This window comes from Cebus imitator, unplaced genomic scaffold (assembly GCF_001604975.1).
Source record: "Cebus imitator isolate Cc_AM_T3 unplaced genomic scaffold, Cebus_imitator-1.0 Scaffold158, whole genome shotgun sequence".
Taxonomy (NCBI): domain Eukaryota; kingdom Metazoa; phylum Chordata; class Mammalia; order Primates; family Cebidae; genus Cebus; species Cebus imitator.
The window spans coordinates 4538477-4553349 of NW_016107473.1; the positions used below are offsets into that span (position 1 = coordinate 4538477).

The window sequence follows — 14873 nt, forward strand, 5'->3', positions numbered from 1 at the left end:
TTTTTTTTTTTTTTTTTTTAAACTGTTCTGTCTTAAACTGATAAATCCATTTTATTTCAATATAGCTATTCCTGTTTGCTTTAAGCTTCCATTTGCCTGAAATGTCTTCTAACCCTTTACTTTCAGTCTTCAAGTGTCTTTACAGGTAGAGTGAGTTTTTTGTAAGCACCATATAGTTAGATCAATTTTTTAAAAAATCCATTCAGTCAGTCTTTTAAGGGGAATATTTAATTTGTTTAAATAACCTTGAAAAGTTATTATTGATATGTGAGATTTTGTTCCAGTCACATTGTTAATTGTTTTCTGGATGTTTTGTATATCCTTTGTTCTTTTCTTTTTCTCCTATTGTTTACCATTTTAGTTTGGTGATTTTCTGTAGTGATAAATTTGAACCCTTTCTTATTTGTGTGTTTGTTCCACCAATGAGTTTTATACAGTGTGTTTTCATAATAGTAGGTACTATTCTTTGCTTCTAGATTTAGGACTCCCTTAAGCATTTCTTGTAGAATTGGTTCTAGTGGTGATGAACCTGTCTGGGGAAGACTTTATTTTTCTCCTTCATTTATGAAGGATAACTTTGCTGGGTATAGTATTCTTGGCTGACAGTTTTCTCTTAGCACTTTGAGTATGTCATTCCATTGTCTCCAGGCCAGTAAGATTTCTGCTGAGAAATACTCCCATTAGTCCAATGAGGTTTCCCTTATAAGTGACTAGATGGTTTTATCTTCTGTTTTCAGAACTTTCTCCTTGCTTTTGACTTTTGACAGTTTGACTATTATATGCCATGGAGAAGTCTTTCTTGAACTGTATCTGTTTTGGGTTATCTGAGCTTTCTGTCTGTGGATGTCTAACTCTTTTGCTAGACTTGGGTTGTTTTCAGCTATATTTTGTTAAGTAGTTTTTTATTTTTTCACTGTGGTTTTTCTTCACCTTCTGTGACAACAAAAATTCAAATATTTGGTTACTTTATGGTGTTCTGTATGTCATGTAAGCTTGTTTATTCTTTTTCACTGCTTTTTCATTTTCTTTGTGATTGCATTGTTTCAAAGGACCTGTCTTCAGGTTCTGAAATTCTTTGTTCTGTTTGATCCAGTTTATTGTTGAAGCTCTTAAATTTATTTTAAAATTTCATTCAGTGAATTCTTTAGTTCCAGTATTTCTGTTTGATTCTTTTAAAAAATGATATGTATCTCTTTTATACATTTTTCCTTCATATGGGTTGTTTTTCTAATTTCCTTGTATTGTCTATTTGTGTTCTTTTATAGCTCACTGAGCTTCTTTAATATCATTATATTGAATACTTTTTGTGTCATTTCACATTTCTTTTACATTGGAATCTGTTGCTGGAGAGTTATTGTTTTCTTTTGGAGGTGTCATATTTCATTGCTTTTTCATGTTTAAGTCCACAGGTTGATATTTTTGCATCTGTTAATAATGTAACTGTCATTTCTTCCAGTTTTTTTGATTTGCTTTTGTAGGAGAGGACTTTTTCCTGAAGATGTATCTATGGTTTTGGTTGGGTAGGGCACTTTGGCTTTGATTCTTGATGTGTGTAGTAGCATAGTCTCCATATAATTTATCTGGCTGTAATCAGTGTCAATGGTGTCTGTGATTTCTTCAGTGGCTTAGGGTGCAGCTTTTAGGGGAAGCTGTTCTGTAGTTTTTCTGGGGATGGGGTTGCCAGATAACCCAGTTCTTGGTCTCCAGTAGGGTCAATGGCAGGCCAAACACGCTTAACTTAGGGCTCCAAGGAGGCGCATGCTGGCATTTATGTTAGTGGGTCCAGGTGGACCAATTCTGGGGCCTCCAGGTGGCCAACTTTGGTACAGGGAATGGCAGCAGTGGACCAGACAGGTGGGTGGGTCCTTGGGCCCCTGGGCAGCAGTTGTGGCCTGGACAATGACAGTAGCAGTGGTAGGACAACCCTTTGGATCCCAGCTGGTCTGCGCTGGTCTTGGCGATGGCTACACTGGGCTGAGTGGGCCATTTCCAGGCCACAGGTGGTGTGTCCTGGTGTGTGCCACCTGTGGTTGTATGGCAGGCTAGGTGGGCTCACCCTCATGCTCCAGGAAGGAGTGCTTAGGTGCCAGTGGGTGTAGACTGGGCAGAGAAATCCCTATGCCTCAGGTTAGTATGCTTGGGCACTTGGGCAGAGGCAGGGGTAGTGAGCTATGCAAAGCAGAACTTTCCTCAGGGTCCCCTGGTGATGTGTACAGGTGCTGGCTGTAGCATGTAAAGGTGGGGTGATCTCCAGAGTTTCAGTGAAGTGCTCAGGTGGGAGCAATAGTGGCTGTGCTGTAGTTCTGCTACTGCACTTTCAGTGACAACAGCTGTAGGCAGGTGGCTGGTGAGCACACACTTTGTCCCTAGGTTGTGGCTGTGGGCAAGAGAGCCTATGCTCAGTACATTTAAAAATATGTAGCAATCCTGTTCCTGGGGTGGGGTCTTGATGCCAGTGGCTTGTGCTTGGCTCTGGTGGCAGCAGCCACCTGTAGTGGCATCTGCAGGTGGGGGATGTCAATGGAGCACAATGGATGTGGAGATGCAGGAACTGCTGGGTGGGCCCCAGGGCAGGATGCAGCCTGGTAAGGGCTGTGTTCTCACAGGGGCACCATGTTGTAGGTGCATAGGATTTGGAAGGTGCATAGGACCCAGTGTTATCTCCTTCTTTGGAGCAATGCCATCATGCAGTCTCCAGGCACCTGGTTTTAACCTGAAACTATTCAGGGCCCACAAGGGTTGAGGGGCTCTCCAGCTAGGATTGGAGGAGTCCACAGTGGGAATGTGGACTGCTGGGGATCACTTACTTAGTCTTTCCCCGCATTTGGAGCCTCTTTGGGCTCTTATCCTAGCCAAGCAGGCTGCTTCGCTTCTCTCTTCTTCCTCTTCTGAGGTGTTTCCTGTTCTCTGTTGGGACTCCAGTGTCTTCTCCTAGATGACCTATACTTGCTATTTGAGTTCTTCCTTATGAAGAAGGTGACTTTCAGATGCCTCTAGTCAGCCATCTTTGAATGCCTTCCTCAGTCTTTAAATTTGATGAAGTTCAATTTGTTGATTTTCTTTTCACTTCTATGGACTGTGCTTTTGGTGTCATGTCTAAGAAGTATTGACCAAGCCCTAGGATCTAAAACTTTTCTCCTATGTTCTAAAAGTTTTATGGCTTTATGTTTTACTTTTAAGCCCATGGTCTGTTTGAGTTAATTTTTGTATGATGATATGAGGTTTAGGTCGAAGTTCATTTGTTTTGGCTTTAGATAGCAGATTGCTTTTGATATCTGCACCATATTTTGAAAAGGCTTTCTTTCGTTGAATTGCTTTTGCACCTTATTCAAAAATTAGTTGGCTGTACTTTTATGGGACTATTTCTAGGTTCTTTGGTCTGTTCCTTTGATCTATATGTCTATCCCTTTGTCATTTCTGCACTCTGTTGATTAGTAGAGCTAGACAATATTAAAAGAAAAACTTTTGAGAATTTAAACTTAGCAGAGTTTATTTTAGCAAAGAATGATCAGTGAAGTCTGCACTCCTCACAACCAGAAAAGGTTCACAGAGATAGATTCCACAATGTGGTCAGTGAGTACTTACAGACGAAAAACAGAAGTGAGGTACAGAAATCATTTGATTGGTTACACCTAGGCTTTTGCCTTATTGGATATGATCCGGTCAGTTATCTGCCTGTGATTAGTGGCAAGGTTGGCTGCTTATGATTGGCCAAGACACCACTGCTTATTACATTCTTGAGCTAGGTTTTCAATTTAAGTTAGGTTGTAGTTCATTAGGTGGGAACTGAAGGTATGGAGACAGCCTCATGCCAGTGGCCTCCTGCATATTTATTTATTGATTGATTGAGATGAAGTCTTGCTGTGTTGCCCAGCCTGGAGTGCAGTGGTGTGATCTCGGCTCATTGCAACCTCTGCCTCCTGGGTTCAAGCAATTCTCCTGTCTCAACCTCCCTAGTAGCTGGGATCATAGGCGCCCACCACTATACCCAGCTAATTTTTGTGTTTTTACAAAAGAGGGTTTTGCCATGTTGGCCAGGCTGGTGTTAAACTCCTGACATCAAGTAATCCACCCACCTTGGCCTCTCAAAGTGCTGGGATTACAGGCATGAACCACTGCGCCCAGCACCTCCTGCTTATTAATAGTAGTTATCTTTAATATTAGGTAAAGTGGTTCTTTTCTACTTTTGTTCTTTGTCAAAATTTTTAAAGATATTTTAAGGTCAGTGTCTTTACATATAAATTTTAGAATAAACTTGTCTGTGGTTATAAAAAGTCTTGAGATGTTTGGATAGGAGTTGTAATAAACTTACAGATTAATTTGGGGAGAATTGACATCTTTATTATGTTGAGTCCTCCAATCCATGAATGTAGTAGGGATGTCTCCATTTATTGAGGTCTCCTTTGATATCTTTCATCAGCAATTTATAATTTAATATACAGATCCTGTATATGTTTACATTTTTTTAAAAAAAAGATTTAAATAAAGATTTTTATTTTTTAGCATGATTGTAAATGGTATGTTTTAAATTCCAACTTTTACATGGAATGATATTTTTGTGATTATTTCATAGGAAAGTACTCAACTTGTACTTAATGCCCATTAAGATTTCTCTCATAGAATTAAGATGGGAGACCAAGTTAAGTTTCAAAACTACAAGTCATTTTTTAAAAGTTATATTAACAACAATTTTGTGTGTGTGTAAGAATAATTATAATTAGATTGGATTTGGTTTAGAGAAAAATAAAAGCACAGAATTCATATGGTTCAGAAATATTTTATGTTAAGCTTTGTTTGAAGTAAGTTTAGGTTATCTGGAATATTTTGTCCAAATTCATTGTAGGACTTAAAATTCACATTAATAATTGGCAAATTCATATGTGTGTACTTTGATCAGGATGTATAGTCCTGCTCAAAGGTGGTAGAGAGAGAGAGACAGAGGGTCATGTAATTGGAATGCTGAGAAAAACTTATTTAGCATATTAAAAATTGATTAAATTACAAGCATTTGGAACCTCCATTCTATAGGACAGATGATAAAAGAATATTATCAGTAGGGTAACACAAGAAATACGAATTCAAAGCCAGTGCATACAATGTTCGTTCTTCCAGATAAAGAGACGAATATTAAAACTGTTCAGAGACCACTGGCCATTAAGTTTAGCAAAAATCAGTACATATTTTACAGACTAATATTGATAGGTCTTAAAGGAAATGGTTCCAGTCATATAATATGTTGACCTTGCAAACATAAGCAGAGTTTTTGTGGCACAGTCTAACATTAAGTATTATAAAAGAAAAACATCTTGCCCAGAGATACTTATTGGGGCTCCATTTGCTCTGGAAAGAAACTATTAGAGAATGTTGTATCTATATAATAGAGTGATACTCATTAATAGGAATTATTTATGTAAGGGTTGGTTTTTTAGGCTTGGGCATACATAATAACATCAATACAATGACAATAATTGTAAATGTTGATAACTACATACAATTTTTATGTCTGTTCAATTGATATGATTGAATGACAGTTATTTAAAGTTTCTAGCTCTTTCCCCTTGTGAGTGTTGTCAGAATCAAAATGAAGTCACTTGTATCAAACCCTAACAAAAAAAAAGCCAGGAGGTTAAGAAAGGAGTCCTCACACACGTGTTTATTATGAGAACTGCTACACAGCTTCTCTTAGGGCTCTTCTGCACATATGTCTGTAATAAGAACTTTTGCCAGTAGCCCCTGCATCTCTACATCCATGAAGCCCTGTTGACATTCCCCACCTGCAGTGGCCACTGCAGCTCAAACTGCAGCTTGCTACATGAGTCACAAGGATAGCTAGCTGGATGCACAAGAACACTTGACTGACACAGTCTCCCCTGTATCCAATGTTCTCTTTGTTTCCAAACAAATTGCCTATGCTTTTCCCTTTTGCCTTTAAAAGCTTCTCCTGGTTTCAACCTGTTTGGTTATGCCTGTGGTCTGTATAGCCCACATATGCTGGATTTGCATATTGCCTGCACACTCCTGAATAAACTCAGTACCTTTGGAGAATGCTTGTTATTTAGGTTGACACTCTTGTAAAGTTGTATTTGATACATTTTGAAGAAAAAAGAAAAGCTGTGGAAAAAGAGGTAGGAACCTTGAGTTTTAGATTTGACTTTGTACTTCAGCCACGGTTTGTGCATTTATGGCCATTGAAGGTTTATATTGGAAGTAGTGTGAACAGTTTTTGGCTTAGCATGATCAACTGGTTGCTCTGAAGAATGGATTGGAAGAAGACAATGGGAGAAGCAGAGAGTCTGCTAAATGACTTTGTTGCAGTAAATAAGTAATCCAAGTGTAACCTTACAGTGGTCAAAGAGTAGGCTAATGTAGGTAGGGTAGATGTTTAGGAGGTTGGCTCCAGATAGATGCATTGATTGGGGTGACTGAGACAAAGGAATTATGATATCCAGGTTTCTAGATTGTTCAAATTGTCCATGCTATTCCCTGAGATAGTCCCAGAGAGAAATCATTTAAGGGAGAGGGACAGGTAGAGAAAATATGAATGCCTTATTTCTATAAAAACTTCCTGATTCTCACAAACTTTTTAAAAATCCCAAATCCAACATACTTCCATAAATGCAGTTTAAACTCATCTATTCTTGGTTTTCAGTGTTTACTGTATCTTTGCTATTCATGCTTTGGGCTTATATGGATAATATTTAAATTTAGGCAGTATTCCAGAAGATCCAAATATAAAAAAGCAATGATCAATTTGAATAGTCATTTCATGAAACTATTTTTTATTTTGACAAAGCTAGAAACCTGCATTTTGTGAGAAACCATATATTAGGTAAATAATGGTGCCAGTTGCAATTTAATTTTTAAATCAAGTATAAACCTTTGGTAAGAAATTTGATAAACTCCCCATTGATAGTCTGTGGATCTATATCAATTGTAAACAGTTCAAACTAACATAAATCTATTATATATCAAAATAACTGTCATCATTGTTTTTTCCCATCTTTAATTCTTTAATGCAGAAAGGATCACTATGTTGTTTCAGGATAACAAATTCAGAAATAACCAGTTTTGGCTGGGCATGGTGGCTCATGCCTGTAATCCCGGCACTTTGGGAGGCCAAGGTGGGCAGATCACTTGAGGTCAGGAGTTTGAGACCTGCCTGGCCAACATGGTCTCCACTAAAATACAAAAATTAACTGGGTGTGGTAGCATGGGCCTGTAATCCCAGCTACTCGAGAGGCTGGGGCAGGAGAATCACTTGAACCTAGGAAATGGAGGTCGCAGTGAGCTGAGATCTTCAATATACTTCAACCAAAGCATATATCATAACAGATTGAATACAGAAGCAGATATGACATTTATGTTCTTCAATTAAAACAGATAAAGAAATTTGCAAATATGGGAAATACTACTCAATATTAAAATTTTGTTTTTGAAAACAGTTATTTTTACACGCAAAATTATATTACCATGTAGTAACTTTTCATTACTAACATTTTAATTTCTCAAATTTATTTCTAATATAGTAAATACTGATAAACAAAGCTCTTTGGTGTCTTCAATATTTAACACTGTAATGAGATTCTGAGGCCAATCCCTAGAACCACTGTCCTACAGACACAGCCTGCACAAGGAAAACGGACACAGAGGATGAGCTCAAACAGTTGTTTAATTCATAATGAAGCAGGAAAATGTAAGGATATCACTAATTGATGTGGTTTGGCTGTGTCCCCACCCAAATCTCATCTTGAATTGTAGCTCCCATAATTCCCATGTGTCACGGGAGGGACCCAGTGGGAGGTTATTGAATCATGGGGGTGGGTCTTTCTCATGATAGTGAATAAGTTTCATAAGATCTGATTGCAGTGAGCTATGAACGTGCCACTGCACTCCAGCCTGAGTGAGAGACCAAGACCCTGTCCCCTGTCTCTTTAAAGAATAAAAAAAAAATCCCCCAAAAGTCAAACTTCATCTCACTTGACTCTTTTTGAAACTCTCAGGCTTCTAAGGAAGCCCTTCGTTTGTTTCTCCCAACTCCTTTCTTACTTCCTTGGAAGAATCCTCTCTCCCTTTTCCCCACCTGTCTTCTGGCCCCACAGAGGCCTAGATGACCTGAGCTCACTCCCTCTTTCCTGTTCCCATTGCCTGAACCCTCCACCCTCTGTCCCAAGATTTAGAGCTTCTCCTCTCACCTTCCAACAAGAAAAACTGTGTGGAAAAATTAGACTCTAATGTTTGAGAGGAAAAAAGGTACAAATTCTATGCTGAAGAGGCAGTCAGTCTTTGATACATTCTATCTAAAAGGGTCAGTAGTATACTCATAGGAAACAAGTTATCAATAAACTTTTACCCAGAGCAAAGTGACAGTGCACACACATTCATACTCTCTCTGATGGCGTCTATCAGAAGTATTCAAGACCACCCTAAGGATGATAAAACAGAGACAAGCATGTCTGGCGCCAAAACACCCTTAAACTGCATGATGCAATCATTGAGGGAAACCCTCCCCCAGAGTGAGTGGAGGTTACCAATTCCTAGTTCCCTATAAATACTTCAAGTCCTGTTCTTCAAAAGTCAAGGGTTAAAACAGACAAAATAGAATAGCTAAAATATCCTAAAACATAAAATGGATAAGCATCCTTATCAAGAAATAATATTGATAAAGTTTCTCATTTGGAGTTTTCTCTCCCACCAGGTGGGAGTATATTTTAAAAATTAATCCACTGAAAGGAGGAGTGTGATTGACTCGTTGAGGGGGGAGATTTCCAGAATTGACTTTCCTTTGTCTGTATCTCACCCAAAATTGGAACCCTTCAGTTATACTTTCCATCTTAGTAAGAATACTAAGATTTCAAAAATTATTACATATAAACTACAATCTTAACCTCCTCACCCCCAGGTTTAAAAAATGTAGCTAGCTGGTTTTCTGAGACATGATTTTTTTGTTTGGAGGAAGAAATTAAGAATCCGAGTGCACAGCGCTGGGGTTGGCAGTGGGGATGAACTGTAAGTCAAAACAAGAGATCTTACTGGGGTGATGAAATGGTCTAAAACTGTGGTGACGGTTGCACAACTTGGTAAACTTACTTTTAAAAAATCATATAATTGTAAATTCGAAATGAGCAATTTTATGTTATATAAATTATGTCTTCATAAAGTTATTTTATAATGAGGCAGTGTGCAGAACTCTGAAAACCACATTATGCCCCTTTTAGTAAGGTATTACTCTTTTATATTTCCTTCTAAATTCCTTCTTTCTTGTTGTATTTTAATCCCTTTGGTATCAGATCTTTTTAAAAATCTTACAACCTCTAAAAAAGCTGGCCCCTTCTTTTAGTTTCCCTATGTGTGTCATTATTTTGGTTCTTTTAAACGTAAAAAAATACTTAGGAAATATAACTAGAAGGCAAAATAAATAAAACTCAAGTTACTTTATTCTGCAGAGCTATATGTAAGAAAGTGAGAAACGTGCATTCCCTCCTTCGTTCTTCTGTGTCCTTTCACATGCCTACATATATTTGCTTCCTGGTAAGTTTGCAAGACCCAGGTCTTCTGAGTCTAGATCTGTTGTTCATGCTCGTGGGCCATACTGGTAGAACTAAGGGGCCTACCTTGCTACATCCAGTCATCAGATAAGCCAGTTTTTCCAGTATCTCTTTACCCTTTTTACCCAATGAACTTAAGTATTTGGAATGGTTAACCCTTGTGTATATTATGGGTATCAGATTGAAGAGATTAAAAACTCTGCTTAATTTAACTTTTAATTTTCCTTATAGCTCAAATCTAATCCAAGTGAAAATGAAGAAAAGGAAGCACAGTCTCAACTTATAAAATCTGATGAAATGCAACGTTTGCGTTCACAAGCACTTGATGCTTTTCAAAGTGGAGATTATATTGCTGCCATAGCCTTCCTTGATAAGATTTTAGAGGTAAGGATATACTTTGATATGTCACATACCACAAAAACCTAGGCAGGAAAAAATCAGGTTGGTTCTTGGGCTTTCAGCTCTTAAGTATAAAGTAGTGTTTATGTAGAAAAAACTTGGAATGAAGTTTTCAGTAAATGCACTGAATGCGCTATGGCATGAGAGTTAAATATATTTATACATTGTTTGCTTTGCTATTTTAGTTTGGTTTTGTATGTTTTTGGGAAGAAAACTCTAGTGGTTAGATAATGGGATAAAAGAAGAAAGAGATGGTTGCAGTAAAAGGAAAAATCACGTTCGGAGGAAAGAGGAATGCTTAGAGAAAAATATCTAGATAATAAAGCAGTTAGAGTTGATAGTATGTTCCTGTAGTCCTAGCTACGTGGGAGCTGAGGCTTGAGGATCACTTGAGCCCAGGAATTTGAGGCTGCAGTGAGCTGTGATTGCACCACTATACTGCAGCCTGGGCGGCAGAATAGGACCCTGTCTAAAAATATTAGTAATTGCCCGAATACCATGGCTCATGTCTGTAATCCCAGCACTTTGGGAGGTCGAGGTGGGTGGATCATTTGAGGCCAGGAGTTTGAGACCAGCCTGGCCAACATGATGAAACCCTGCGTCTACAAAAAAAAAAAAAAACAACTAGGTGTGGTGGTACATGCTTGTGATCCCAGCTACTTGGGAGGCTAATGCACGAGAATCGTTTGAACCCGAGAGGCAGAGGTTGCAGTGACCTAAGATCGCGTCACTGCACTCTATTCTGGGTCACAGAGTGAGATTCCATCTCAAAAAAGAAAAGTTAATAATGATTGATAGGATCCAGAGAGTTCTAGCTAGGGAAACCTAAGTCTAGGTTTCTTTGCTTTCGAAGGAGTTAATGACAACTGATTCCCAAAGGAAGTCTACTGAAATATTCAAATGGAAGCAGTAGTAATTAACATTTATTTATGATTTTCATAGTACTTTGATACACAGTTTCATTTAATTTTGGCAGTAAACATGTGCAGAATGGGCATTTCATTGATAATTTTACAGAAGATTTTGTGATAAGGTCCAGTAGAATTCATATTTTATTAGGTTATTTTGTTTATGCTTTATTAAGGACATACAGTTTACAGTTTTACCTTCTATAAACTATCCATTTTGACCTAAGTTATTGTCCATGATATTTATGTATGATATTGATTTTGATATTTTCATATAAGTGAAAAGTTGATATGACTTTAGAACAGCTGTAAGAAATATGCAAAGATACTTCCATCAGCCTTATTGATGAGCTCTTGGGTTTATGATTTGAAGAATACTGTTGTGTTTACTAAACTCTTATGGACTTTTTGGTAAAATAGGAATGGTGAAGCCTCAACCTCCTGCCCTCTCACGGTATTTTTTCTTTCTTTCTTTTTTCTTGATATGAGGATTTATTTTTAAGGAGGTGACATTTTACAGAAGACAATTTCTTTAAATATATATACATATTTTAGAGACCGGGTCTCTGTTACCTAGACTGGAGTGCAGTGGTGCGATTATAGCCCACTGTAACCTCAAACTCCTGGGCTCAAGTGATCCTCCCACTGCAGCCTCCTGAGTAGCTGGGACCACAGGTGTGTCCCACCGCACCCAGTTGATACTTTTTTTTAACTTTTTGTAGAGATGAGATCTTGCTGTGTTGCCTAAGCCAGTCTGGAATTACAGGCGTAAGCCACTGTGCCTAGCTGAGAATTTAATTTAGTTATTAGCAGAAAAAAATATTTTGCCAATTTAGAACCTAGATTTTATTTTTTGACTAGAAATTAGAATTGTTGATTAAGTATAAAAATCTGATAACAGAATATTCTCTTCAAATATGCTTCACTAGGAACAACCCTCCGATAGTAAATGCTATGTTTTCTTATTTTCAGTGTCTTAGAGTTATACAATCAAAGGCAGTAAGAAAAGGGCCTTGTTATTATATATATCCCTTCCCCCATTAGAATTCATTTACACCATTTTTGGAGAAACTATTTTGTCACATCAGTTTTGTCACATTTAAATTGTATTAGATTTTAAAATAATATTTGCACAATATAAGTCATATTAATTGAAACTTTTCTGTTGATAAAATATGTTGATAAAAAATATGTGGAATTCAACAATGAATGTGGATAATTTTTTCTTTCTTAAAGTCTTATTTTTTTATCCCTCAAGGTTTGTGTTTGGGATGCAGAACTACGGGAACTTCGAGCTGAATGTTTTATAAAAGAAGGAGAACCTAGGAAAGCTATAAGTGACTTAAAAGCTGCATCAAAGTTGAAGAATGATAATACCGAGGCATTTTATAAAATAAGCACACTGTACTACCAACTAGGAGACCACGAACTGTCCCTCAGGTCAGTTCTACTGACACACATCCCATCTGTTTTATTGTTGGCAGTAAGATGAGCTCATCTTGTTTTAACATTTTAATATTAAGATGGTGGTTAAGGCTGTGCTTATATTGTATATCCATTTATATATTTTGTGTTACTCCCAAGTTACTTTAATTCCATGTAGTTTGTTTTCATGAAGCTGCTTATTAAAATAAATAGGAAGGCTATTATATTTATAGAAACAAAGTAGAGTATTTACTGTATAATGCTAAGTCATTTTAATTTGAATTAACAAATGTATGCATGATACAATGTCATATATATATATGTGTATATAGTAAATCATAAGTCTCAGTATGTTCTTGTTTAATTGTTGCAAACAAAAAATATTTTTATTGTGATTTCTGTATTTAGTGTGGAAAACTACTCACTGATTGTTTTGACATGAAGTGTTTTCCTTTTTTTTAAATATGTGAACAGTGAAGTTCGGGAATGTCTTAAACTTGACCAGGATCATAAAAGATGTTTTGCACACTATAAACAAGTAAAGAAACTTAATAAGCTTATTGAGTCAGCTGAAGAGCTCATCAGAGATGGCAGGTGAGAATATGGTTGTCCCAACTGTCTGGCCTTTCCTTATATGTTGGGTTGTGGGTACAAGTGAACTACAGAACTGCTCTTTTACTCCTCAGCTGTTGAGGGTGGGGTATTCTAGATAGCCCTGGGCCTTAGCAAAACTACCAGAATTGTACATTTTTGGAATAGGGGAAAATGTAAGTAATAGTAACTGTGTAGCATCCTTACCGGCAGACTTATTTGTGTTACACCAAATATTTATTATCTCCTGTATCAGGCACTGAGCTATGTACTGAGGGTACAGAAATGAATTTGGTGATAGTTTTTGTTCTTCAGAAGTTTATAGAATTGCATGGGAAACAGATATATGAACTGATTATTAAAAGACAATGTGATACCACAGTGATAGACTGTACAGAGGATAATGGGAGTGCCAAAGAGGAGTATTTACTCCAAACCAGGCAAGGAGTAAAAGAAAAGCTTTTTTAAGAGAAGAGGATAGATATTTAAATCCTAGTTCTAAAGAGTAAATAAGAGTGGGCAGAAGCAAGAGGCTGTGTCTGTGTGAATGTTGTTTATAGGGGGTTTATAGGCTGGGCAGGAGGACTGAAGAGAGTAGAGGGCACTGCAGACAAAACCTCCTAATAGAAAATAGGCTCCGATTCCTCTACTTTTGGTACCTTTGTAAGTTGCCATCATGAGAATGCTTTACTCAGTTTCCCCCAACATCTTGCAGACTGTAATGTCTTGCAAAACTATAGTACATTGTCACAATCAGTATATTGACATGGGTGCAGTCAAGATACAGAATAATTCCATCCCAACAAGGGCCCCTCATGTTGCCTTTGATAGCCACAACTACTTCGCTCTTGATCCTATCCCTTCCTTAGCTTAGCTTGAGGCAAGCACTAATCTGTTCTTCACTTCTAGAGTTTTGTTATTTTAAGAATGTTACATAAATGGAATCATACAGTATATAAACTTTTGGGATGGCTTTTTTTTTTTTTTTTTAAAGACAATCTCACTATGTTGCTTACCTGTTCACAGGTGCAGCCACAGTGCACTGCAAACTTGAACTCTTAGCCTCAAGTAATCCTTCTGCCTCAGCCTCCTGAGTAGATGGGATTTCAGATGCACATCACCACAGCTGGCAGGATGGGCTTTTTTCCCTCTCATTCAAATTCTTTGCAGATTATCCATATCATATCAATAATTCCTCCTTGTTTACTGTTGAGCGGTTTCCGTGGTATGGATTTACCGCAGCTTGTTTAACCATTTATCCATTGCAGGACATTTTGGGCTATTTCCAGTTTTTGGCTATTATGAATAATGCTGTTTTAATATACAGGTGTTTTTGTGAACATAAGTCTTCATTTCTCTGGAACAAATGCCAGTAATGCAATTGCTGGGTTTTTGTTTATAAAAAGTTGCCAGATGAATTTGCCGAGTGGCTGTACCATTTTTACATTCCCACCAGTAACAAATGAGTGATCTAGTTTTTTTGTATGCTTGACAGCCTTTGGTGGTGTTACAGTTTTTAAAAAATTTTAGCCATTCTTAACAGGTGAGCTGTGATATCTCATTGTAGTTTTAATGTACATTTTCCTAATAGCTAATGGTGAATATCATCGCATGTATTTATTTGCTATTTGTATATCTTCTTTGGTGAAATGTCCCTTCATGTCTTTTGCCCATGTTTGGTTTTTTTTTATCTTCATTTTATAATTTTTATTTTTATTTTTATTTTTTTAAATTTATTTTATTGCATTTTAGGTTTTGGGGTACATGTGAAGGACATGCAAGATTGTTGCATAGGTACACACGTGGCAGCATGATTTGCTGCCTTCCTCCCCTTCACCCATATTTGGAATTTCTCCCCATGCTATCTCACCCCCAACTCCCCACCCCCCACTGTCCCTCTCCTGTTTTCCCCCAACAGACACCAGTGTGTAGTGCTCCCCTCCCTGTGTCCATGTGTTCTCATTGTTCAACACCCGCCTATGAGTGAGAACATGCGGTGTTTGAT

General features: G+C 37.5%; 1 protein-coding gene across 1 annotated transcript in view; it reads left to right on the forward strand.

Moving 5' to 3' along the window:
* Window positions 1-14873, forward strand: part of DNAJC3 (DnaJ heat shock protein family (Hsp40) member C3) — a 90127-nt gene that overhangs the window by 40838 nt on the left and 34416 nt on the right. The window contains exons 5-7 of the mRNA XM_017543574.2: window positions 9777-9929; window positions 12111-12292; window positions 12752-12871. Of these exons, the coding sequence (XP_017399063.1) occupies window positions 9777-9929; window positions 12111-12292; window positions 12752-12871 (455 nt within the window). The remainder of the gene's footprint in view (window positions 1-9776; window positions 9930-12110; window positions 12293-12751; window positions 12872-14873) is intronic.